At 31.7% G+C, this 11276-nt stretch overlaps 1 protein-coding gene across 1 annotated transcript; it reads right to left on the bottom strand.

Annotated features, from left to right (window-relative positions):
• Window positions 1-1903: 1903 nt before the first annotated feature.
• LOC142617525 (cyclin-U4-1) lies at window positions 1904-3539 on the bottom strand. Its single transcript, XM_075790418.1, has 2 exons — window positions 3151-3539; window positions 1904-2413 (listed from the first exon to the last, which is right to left on the bottom strand). Exons 1-2 carry the CDS (start codon window positions 3483-3485, stop codon window positions 2137-2139), a joined length of 612 nt encoding a protein of 203 aa, XP_075646533.1. The 5' UTR covers window positions 3486-3539; the 3' UTR covers window positions 1904-2136.
• Window positions 3540-11276: the final 7737 nt, after the last annotated feature.

Genomic DNA, 11276 nt, shown 5'->3' with positions numbered 1-11276 from the left:
ATAGGTTTATTAATTAAAGGATTATAGCTGTTCAAACTTCAAAGTAGATTTACAAAAGGAAAAGATGGAGATCTGATCCACTCTCTGTATAGACTTTAAATAGAAAAAAGAAAAGTATAAATCTAGTGTCATATGTTTCTTAATTTGTGATTGTCAGGGTGGTATGTGCATTTGACCAATGAGTTTTAAATCAAATGCTTTTTTTTATAAATTAATTATTACAAGAAGTAGGAAGAAAGAAATTTGAACCTTAATTCTCTTTATTAAAAGTTTAGGCAGTGCTATTAAGTTGTAAAGCTATTCACATATAACATTTCTTTCTAAAATAAGTAACAGCTGGAGGTAAGATCATAAGTTCAATATCCATGAATATGTTTCTTGTTTTCTTTTCTTTTTTTCTTTTTTGAAGTGTAGGACTTTTTTTTTTTTTTTTTTTCGGGTTAAAAGGAGGCATAGTGAAAACTAGTTGATAAATCTAGAATAATTTCAATTCCATATTTTCCTCAAAAATGAAAAGAAAGCTCACATAGTTGTTTGAATTTGCCTCAAACTATCTAAATGTACAGGAATTGGGACAATATCAGGAAAATGTCACCTAAGTGGCCAAAATCTTTAATAAGTCTTGCATCTTTTTGGGAGAAAAGGAGAAGATATCGACTAATAGTGTATTTTACACAAAAGATGGACTCACTCCATCCTATAACAAACGATAACTTAAAATAAATTTTTTCTAAAACATATGAAGATTTTCAATAGAGAAAGTTCAATTTCCTATATTATCCTTTGCTTTTATAAAAATGAAAAAAATGAAAAGAAAAGCAAATTTTATAAAAAAAAGTTGTATCACTATTACTATTGTTAAATTACCAATTGTCCTAAAAGTTTAAACTATTAGGAAATGATGAATTTAATCACTTACCTCATTTGTGGGCCTAAACTTTCCCTTTATAAGTAGGGGCCCAACAAGTGGGAATTTAACTTTTTAAATGGGGTAGAGTAAAACCAGGAATCGAATTCAAGATCTTCTACTCTGATACCATTTTAAATTACTGATTGTCCCAAAAACTTAAGCTATTAAAAAATAGTAAATTTAATCATTTAACAATAAGTCTAACAACTATAAAATGATATTTTAGAAGGATCACTATTATATTTATATTCTACGCATGAAAGGATAATCTTATAAATAGAAGGATGATGCTCTTACTACTGCCTTATATTTTGTTTTCCATGCTAAAAAAATAAGATCATTCTATGGTAGACACCTTTTTTTGTGGTATATAGTACCATATATGTCTAATCTAAATTGTTTGTTTATTATTAATATATATATATATAGAGGGGGAAAAAGTGTGCACTGTAGAATTCATCTTTAAAAAATAAAGGATCTTTTTCAAAAGATCATGAGTGCTTTTTTCCCATAGCATTTCTGTCTTTTCAGCTTTGGGCCTGGAATTAATATGCCGGCCCAAAACTTGGCGTAGTTTGATAGAAACTTTGGGTCAAATTATAAAGGTCCAGATAGGCAAGGCCAATCCAAGTTAGCCACTCTCTCTCTCTCTCTCTCTCTCCTAGCTGGCTACACATGCTCTTTGTTCCCTTTTCAAGAATCTGTACAACTGTGAAACAGAACAAACTGTCTCCACTACAAAAAAATAAACCCAACAAAATAGTCCTCTTTGCGTACATTACTGTTGTTCTCATCTCATGGGCCATGACCCACCCATACCACCAAACTACAGCTTCTACACTCACCACTCACCACACATCACACATTTTTCCTACACAAAATCCAAGTTGTCTCCAAGTATAAGCCAATTATGCCTCCTCTGAACTTAGAGTGACAACCCAAAAAGTAAGAGAATCCTAGCGTAGATAAGAGCAAGTATCCGCCACATAACAATTTCAAAAAATTTAATGACACAATGAGACTTTGATAGACAGACTGTAAAGTAAAGAAGAGACTCCAATCTGTACATTCCAAAATAACTTCAAATCCAAAGCCCAAAAAAGGTAAAACCAAAAAACATCAAAAGCAAGTTTGGTACACAAATATCATAGGCTTAATGAGATAGAGGACAATGTTGCTACTTCTATATCTAACTGCATTTTTGAGATGTGCATTAAAAAGCTTAATTACACAGCTAATTGTTGCTGTTGATGTGAGGTTTCATCCTCATTGAAGCACAAATGGAGTTTGAGTGATTTTCCTAGATTTATAGAAGACTCAGCTAGATTAAGAGGAGGTTGTTGCATCATCATCTCTCTTTGGAGGAAGGAGCAGTAGATGTGGAAGGTGTTGGGGGTCACATTTAATCTGAAGCCCAAACCAAATAGGAAATCTACTTCAAGAAAGTTCATTTCTATTGTGCTGATCCCTCCAACTTTTGCATAGTATGCGTTGTTGTAGTAACTGAAAATTTCAAAACCATAAACAAAAACAGAACATCAGTATATGATTGGGAAAGAAAAAATAACTAGTTACATAATTACCAAAATGAATTTTACAGTATAAGCATTTAAATTAAGTGAAAATAGGAAACTAACCAAGGCCATTTTTTTTTTTTTTATATTGGTTCATTGACCCCAAATCAAATTATTTATATAACTTGCTGGATTCACATGCTTCTTGGCTGGCAATATGTAAAAGAACCAGGGTTTCACATGGCTTGTATTCATTTGTATCTACACGTGGAAGCATTAATCTTCGACAAAGAATATCCGGTGATTATGACTTTACAAAGAAATTGAATACAAGCTTTGCAGGATATATAAAACCAAAGTTTAATTTCAGAGACTTTTCAGAGTTTCAATTATTTGCAAAGAAAAACAATCAATGACAGCAAACCCAGAAAAGAAAACAACATGAAAGCTCTGCAAGCTACAATTCTAGCATCAGGTCGAACAGATAAAGGAAATCCTGAATTTCACAATTTTATACCTCTATGAAACATGCTCTAAAACTAGCTAGTAGAACTTATATTAACACAAAAAACAAACTTGAAAGCCAAATAAGAAAAGGCAAGAATTTAAAATTGTTACTTCATTTCAAACGTTAAGTTACATACAATATTAAGTTTCAAGAAAATTAAAAGCAAGGAATTGAAATTATGCATCCAAAAATATTGACTTCAAAACTATAACACTTACATATCATCCATGAATTTTGCAGCCACCATGACACTTGTGATTAGTAGACGATGAACGTTGAAGGAATTGACGGGCAAAGCGGGTTGGCTTTGAGCAAATCGATCAAGATAAACATATGCAACAATGTAACAGGAAGGGCTACAATTTGCATACTTGAAAATTCTCTCTAGGTAGCTTTGAATTGAGATGGTTGGTCGAGATAGGCCATGGAAGACAGAGATTTTCTGGGGTTGGAATTGACGGTTGAGATCGTTCGAATCGGCCACTTTTTGGAGAAGAGAAGAGAGAAAATTTATGAGCTTTGGCATCAGATTTGGGTTCTCTAACTCAGCCATTGTTTTGCAACTTTTAGTGCTCTCTGTGTTTGAATTTTGCTGTTGAATATTTTGGGCTATAAAAGGTTTATTAGCACTAGTCTATATATAAAAATAAAAATAAAAAAACAGGTACAGTGGTCGTTAATTGGTTGGTATTTTGATTGACCAAAACACCCTCAGAAATTTAAATATTGACCGACAAATCTCTTTTAGTGGGTTTGAGTTCTTTTTTGATTAAAAGTTTGTGATTTTGAGTTGGGTAATCATTGTTATTATTGTTATTAATTTCAAAAACTTAACTTGTGAAAGAGGGAACATAGGTGGAACAATGTGGATCAGTGTCTTTTTGTTGATAAAAATTTGGGGTTTTCTGGCGATTTAATGTAACATTATGGTGATGGTGGCATGCCATACCCATCATGTGATTACATGTGGGAAATTTGTGATTTTAATTGAAGGGCCCACTTTTTGGGAGATCTAGCATGTGTTTTGATTCCAAAAAATTGGGTGACATAACATGGATTTGCTATGTTGATTTATAGCATTAGAATATGCTGCTATTGTTCCAAGCATACAGAAAAACAATGAATTTAAGAGTACTGATGGGTTGGATTCAAGTTTGAGATATGTAATTAAGGATCATTAACAACAAGCTTGACTAATAAAGTTTGGATAGGAAAGAATGGTAACCTGAGGAATAATCCAGCTTTTTAGAAGTTGTAAATGAACAACTGTGACTGCATAGATTTGTCTAAAATTTAAGAGCAAACAAAATCAGATCTAGAATTTTAAGTAGAAAAGTTTTAAATCCACAATATTTTTATAATATTTTAATAATAAATTTTAAATAGTAAGTTGTTACTGGTTTTAATCTGAACCCACCACTGAAATTACTTTATTGCCTTCTAATAACAAGGAGAAATAATCTCTCATTTAAGATTTGTTGCGAAAAATGTTCTGGACATAACAATTCTCTTTCAAATATTACGGACAGCTTGCCATGCACCTACCTGTAGGCTATTGTGGGCTTGGATTCGGGTTGGATTTTATGAGTTATGGGAGTTTCATTCATGTGTGACTAATTCCCATGAGGAGTAGAAGTATAGTACAACAAAAGCAATGTGTTTATAATTTTGTTGGACCACTCAAGCCCATTAACTTATAATTATGTCATGAAATTCTGTCACATTATGTGCATCTTGTTTTCAATGAAAGAACTTTCCCCAAGTGTAGCACTCTAACAAGTGCTATCAATTATCAAAGTCCTCCATATGGAATAAATGGCATTTTTATATATGAATTGTCTTACTCACGCATTTATAGGAACCTTCACATGTATATAAATAATTTAATCAAGAAAAAGAAAGCACTAGAAAGAAAATATTTTCTCACCACGATCACCATTTTTGTGTGTATAATCAAGATGGTACTAAGAAAGGTACTTATTGTGACGGACCAATGATTTAGGTTTGATCAGTAAAGCCCACTATTTTTGGATCGGAATTCGTCTAAGATTGCTAAAAGAATTTGTGATTACATGTTTTGCGTTGGGTAACGGTGGGGTATGCAAACCTCAGATAGAGGAAAAGTAAAAGAGATGAGGAAAACAAAATATAATTGGTCCTAAACCCATAAGTTTAATCTTATGGATTAAGTGGTCTTATACATTGTAATAGGAGAAATGTTAGGCTCATAATATTTCCACTATAAATTTTAAGTGACAGATTATTGTTGGTGGGATAAAAAAGTAAAGTCAATAGTAGGCTCCTATTAGAGTCAATAACAATTTGTCACTTAGGATTTGTTATGAAAGTATTGTGAACGTAAAATTTTATTTTTCATAAATAAATAAATAAATTTACACTTTACTCCTAAGATTTGTGATTTATATAAAGATACACCCATATGACCACTCACGTATTATTAATAACTAGCAAGTTAACTAGCAGGTTACTCGCACGATTCGCGGATAATACTTTAAACTTTTATATAAGATGGTTTTAGAAAATGTTGTGTGTGTGTGTGTATTATAACACAAACGGTGGATATTTTCATTTCTAAAATCACCTACAATTATAGTTGAAACTTCAGAGCAAGTAGGCATATTTTGTTCCCTACCATTAGTTGATCATGAACCCAATTAATTGCAAGCATATGTTGTACATATCAAACTAATTGAACCTATCACTTTTCATATGAAATTTCTAACTTAGGCATTGATCTCATCAAGCATCCTCAATAATATTTTAACTATATATAGCAGCATCAAGGTCATATAGTGAGTCATGTCTAAGCAAAGCACTTAGCCCATTATCAATCTCTTTGGCTCTGCAAAACAGGGTTCTTCTCCAACTATCAGAGATTCAGAAGTAATGACCCAATTTTGTGGTGGTTTTGGATATTCGATCAAAAGATGTAAGGAATTCGTCCTTCATTAAATGGGCATCGACAGTCTCTCTCATAGAAGTCATTGAAACATGGAGTTGAGCCTCCTTATATTAGCCTTGTAATGTTAATTTAGGATGCTTTGAGTATCAACAATTCTGATCTGCATAAATATAATTCCACCAATTTTAAATGAATATAATTAGATACAATTATCCTAAAACCTGGTCCAAAAACTTGTTCTTGACCCACAATTCATCTTCAATACAATTATGACAATAAACTAATTACTAAGTATAGTCACTCAATCAATTACTTAAATTTGAAAAAAAATTTATAGGAAAGCAAAAGGTCAAATACAGTATTTAGAAAGTTAATGTTCAATTTATGATAAAAAGAAGTGGTAAAGTGTAGATAAAAGATCATAACAGTTTATATTTCAAACAATTGGCAAATTTTGCTATATTCCTTTCTATAAAATTCATGCTTATAGTATTGTTGGAATAAATAATAGTCACACTAATAAAAATAAAAAATAAAAATGAAAAGAATTGACTTGTAATATATATATATATATATATATATATATATATATATATATATATATATCAGAAAAAATTGAAAAAAAAAATAAAGAGTCAAACATACATGGCAGTCCCATCTAAATTGATGCACAACATCTATTCCCAATTGTCACCACAATGATCAGCACCCACTCAATTAGGTGATACATTCTTCAACTTTTACAAATTCCTACAAAAAAAAATAATAAATAAATAAAATTAGAGAGCTCTGTCTATCAATTTTTTGTTTAAATATAATTAGTCAAAGAATGATAATTGAAAGGTAGAGACCTATTTGAATGTGACAATTCCACTCCCATAACCTTGAAATAATCATTTTACTATCTTCATAGTTGCAATAAATTTGTTAAAACACAAATGAATGGTTTTTCTCAATTCTGAAAACCCATTTATCAATTAGATTTACCTTAATAGTAATAAATATTCAACAAACATGACCATCTTTTTTCTTGTCAACCCTTTTCATGAGTGTGTCCATCAAACACATGAAAACATAGAGATACAATTATTGGGATTAAAGTTATCAACAAAATAGGGAGTAACGCACATTGCTCAATGACAATCCATTGTAAAAGATTTCATACATATGGTATTGTTTTAGTCAGTCATAATACATATCTAGGCAACAAACATACATCATCTATTTCCTAACATCATCCACTTGTATTACCTGCATATAATCATAAATTTAAAATAAAAAAAAAATTGAAAAAGGAAAGGAAAGAAAAAAAAATGTGATGAGAATAAATCAAAATATTAATTCAAAGGTCAAAGTGGAATCTTTACCTTTTCCTATTGAGACTTACATGAAATTCAACAGCAATCAAGGCCATCAAAGCCATGTGGCACATTGGATCAACGATTAATTCATAACCCTTTATGTCATGATTGATCTCTCATTTCCTTCTTATAGTCTACAACCAACCAATTTACTTTTAAATGTTTTGAATTATTCCAATATCGCTCACACATACACAAAAAAATAAATAAATAAAATTGCAAAATGGGCATTATGAGGGTAAAAGGTCCAGGGGTGGTTCTTGGGCCTAGGGCCTGGTCTGAAGGAGTTAACACGTCCGAGGAGGGTTTAGTGGTAATAACGATACGAAACGTAAAAGCCCATAAGCACACTATAGTGACAGAGGTTGGTGGAAATGGTCTGAGGAGGGGTATCTCCTCCGCTATATGAAGTGAAGGTTATACTATACAATATGATGTTTAGAAGGAAATGCTAGGAGGTTTGGTGGAGGAGGATGTGTTCCTTGAGAGTATAGAGGAAAGGAGGGAATAAGAAATATCTTGGAGAAAGTTGTTTCCATCGCATTAAAGATTTTGCACCTACCTCTCTGGCCGCATTAATGGGGAAATGACTTCTGAATAGTAGGAATCAGCCTTATAGCTATTGTTTGAAGACTTCAAGAAGGAGTAGGATGTGACAAGTATCAGGGGAACTGATCTAATCCATACGTGGAAGATGGAGGGAAGAAGGAGGATAATATAAAAGGAAAATAAAGGCATTCGAGTGGGTGGAATCGGAGAAGAGAGAGGAAACACACTGTACACACTACCATCAATTGTAATCTATCTTTAAATAGAGGAAAGCAATAAAAACCGTCCTCGGCATTAGTCCGAGGAGAATTTCTGCTACATAAACAGTTTGTTGCATGTGAATTGTAGATCTAGCCTATCATATTTGTTATCTAATATCCATAAAACCTAGGTTTCAAGTCCACTCTCTACAAATTTCATTGTGTTGGGCTCTTTAGGCCTGTTCCCTTCGTACTGTTGGGTTCGGGTGCAAAACTGTGTCCTTACAGACATCATTTAAGATAAATTTCATAGCTGCAGAATTCTTTTGCCTTGTTTTTTATTTTGTTCATGGTCTAGTGAAAAAATTATCCAGTTAAGCAAACCATAGACGTTATAGAAAAGAAAGCAAAACCAAAATAGTGTTTATTTGAAGCAATTTACATCGTTACCTCTAGCACATACCATATTTATTGGGTATAGCTACAATTTACAATATGAGCTGATGAAAAATGGTTTGCTACTTCAACATTAACTATTGCCTACAGCGAAATACTCAACTATTTTGTCAAACAATTTGCATGCATGTAACTAAAAGGCAATTGTGCCCAAACCAAAATTATAAAGTAAAAAATTAAAGAGATTAAAGTAATAAAGTAAAATTTTAAAGACTTACAAAGAAAGGGTTGTTTATTAGAGATTATATACCCAACTCTTAGTGGAAGAATTACCTTATAATTCAATTTGGGATCCTAAGCATAACTTTGAAAAGAAGATATAATGGTTGAAGAAAATTGGCTTCAATGGAGTAAGAAAGGGAAGAGGTGTCTAATGGGATTTGGGTTATTATCCAAAGAACTATTGCATTGATTTATTTTTCTTAGTGTCTAGCAAACTCTAAGGGCTATATATATATATATATATATTTAAAAAGAAATACATTAGTTTGCATTAAATTTAAAGGGGAACTAAAGAGTAAAGAAAGAGAAATAGGTGAATTGGATTTTGTTGAAGCAATAAGTAATGTGTGTCTTTTCAATTTCTAAAAGGATGTGGGAATTTATTTTTCAAGTGAAGGTAATTTGAAAGGTCAAATGCAATAATTGCTCTAATAGAGCTCAAATAGAGTGCCACATAGCAGGATTTCATGCTTTCCGGCAAAACTTCATGCTTACCCGCATAAGGTTCCTGCTTTTAAATATATACTGATTGATTGTGACATGTTATCTAATTAATATTCATGGTTTTTTTTTTTTTTTTGCTGAATAATTAATATTATACATGGTTGGCAACCGTTTTAAAAGATTATATACGTACCTTGAATGGGAATTAAACATACATACATACATACATACATACATACATATATATATAGCAGTTATGGGCAAAAGGAAAGTTAAATAGCACGTGTCAACACTTCGAGGAGATATATTTATCTCTAGCAAACTTAAGATTAACGGAAAAAGATCTTTAGGTCCCTTTGTTAATTATGCGGATTAATTACTAATTAAATTAATTTAAGCCGATTATGTGATTACAACTTAAAAATAGTTAATTACAACCGCAATGAATACCAAATATGAAATTTAAAGAAACAAGCGCATGAACACACAAAGTTGATGAGAACGTGAAAAATTGATGGAGAACATGGCAAAGAAAAAACCACTACAAGTGTACCTCTCCCAAATAGTGCAATCAGTTATAGAAGAGAAGTTTTACAATGTAGTTAAAACCACTGGCCCTAGTCACTACTCAATAGCTTAATTTACTGAAGTGACCCAACAATATCCCTAGAACTTCTAAATTCTTCATGCATGAATACTTTTTCACAAACCTCATCTACTATTAAAATTAGACCCTTTGATTGACCCCAAGGAGTAAGGACTCTTCTTGAAAACTTAAACTCCACGACTATACATTAAGATTGTAGGTTTTATGGTTTCAGCTCTTGATCACCGAAAGGTAGCAACCCCTTTGTCGATATCAACTTTTGAACTCGTGTTAAAATCACAAGGCAAACAAGAAGCTTCAAATCAAGGAAACAAATCACAGAAAGATCAAGAAAGTTCGAGAAACAGAGAGAAAACTCTAAATGAAAGAGAGAAACTTTATCGCTAAATTTTTGTGAATTACAAAGACTAATTAACTTAAACACACTGAGCACTATTTATACTAGCAGTTACGGATCAGAGAAAGGAACAAAAGCGCGGAAAATATAACGGAATTTCCTAAAATCTCCTCCAATAGCATTAGGACAAGTGTCACTCTAAACCTAACTAAGTCAAAAAAATCTTTTTTTATCAATTGAAAAGTAAGTGAAAGGTTTTCGAAAGTTTAGATACGACGGATCGTGTATCAATCAAAAGGCAATCAAACTCTTGAATGAAGGACTTCTTTTAGCTATATCTTGAACCTTTAAATCTTGAGCATTTGACACCCACTTTTAACTCAATTTAGATTTGAATTTCATGGGATTTGTTATTTGTTAACCTAAAACCTAATAATTAATATAGGACAACAGGGGGAGGAGTGAAAGAAAAGAAAGAAGTGACTTTACATTCAAGACGTCATTTTCTTCTTACATGCCATATAACAATGTGTTCTTTCGAAAATTCATTTTCTTCTTAAAAAAAAAAAATCAGGTCACCATTGTATTTATTATGAGTTTCACATGCAGCAAATATTTAATGCGATGAGTGGAATACGTTTGTTGTTTAAATCACCCATCTGAATTTGCTATTAAGTCGAGATGTCTGTTAATAAAGATGTTGTTCAATGCAAAGTGAGCCACCAAAACCATAGTATGGAAATGTTAATTTCATGTTTTTCACAAAACTCAAATTAAATTTTGTATTAATTTTTTATTGAGTAATACAGTTTTTAATTTAATTAGTTGTTTCTTAATCTTACAATTGGACGTCCTGTTCTTTCTAAGCTTAACACGGATGCTAAATCCTTAGAGCAACTAAATGTTATTCAATATATTTATCTCTAAACTCAGGCAGGGACAGAGCCAAAACTTTAGGTTGGGAGGGTAGTTTTATTGTTGACTGTGTATTGATTTCAACCTCTGATCCTGCTACTTAACTGCTAAGATTTTTTTTTTGTAGGTAAGAACAAAATTGTTTTTGTTTAGAATTTTTTTTAAAGGGCAGGGTTACTTATTTTGGATAAAATTAGTTAATAGAGCTTAATTTTGTTTTTAGTTTCACTCGTAATTTTTGTTGTTGAGCTTTGTTCTTTTTTTTTTTTTGGGCTTGTATATTTTGTTTTAGATTTTAGATCTATAAATTTTTTTATGGTCACTAAAATG

This window comes from Castanea sativa, chromosome 11, assembly GCF_040712315.1.
Source record: "Castanea sativa cultivar Marrone di Chiusa Pesio chromosome 11, ASM4071231v1".
Classification (NCBI taxonomy): domain Eukaryota; kingdom Viridiplantae; phylum Streptophyta; class Magnoliopsida; order Fagales; family Fagaceae; genus Castanea; species Castanea sativa.
This window is presented reverse-complemented; position numbering and strand designations above follow the sequence as displayed.

Bases quoted from the DNA above. Each gene is read 5' to 3' on its own strand.
- LOC142617525 (XM_075790418.1), bottom strand. From the start codon at position 3,485: ATGGCTGAGTTAGAGAACCCAAATCTGATGCCAAAGCTCATAAATTTT. The intron at 2,414-3,150 runs GTAAGTGTTATA...TGAAATTTTCAG, and splicing joins GCAAAATTCATGGATGATAT to TTACTACAACAACGCATACT.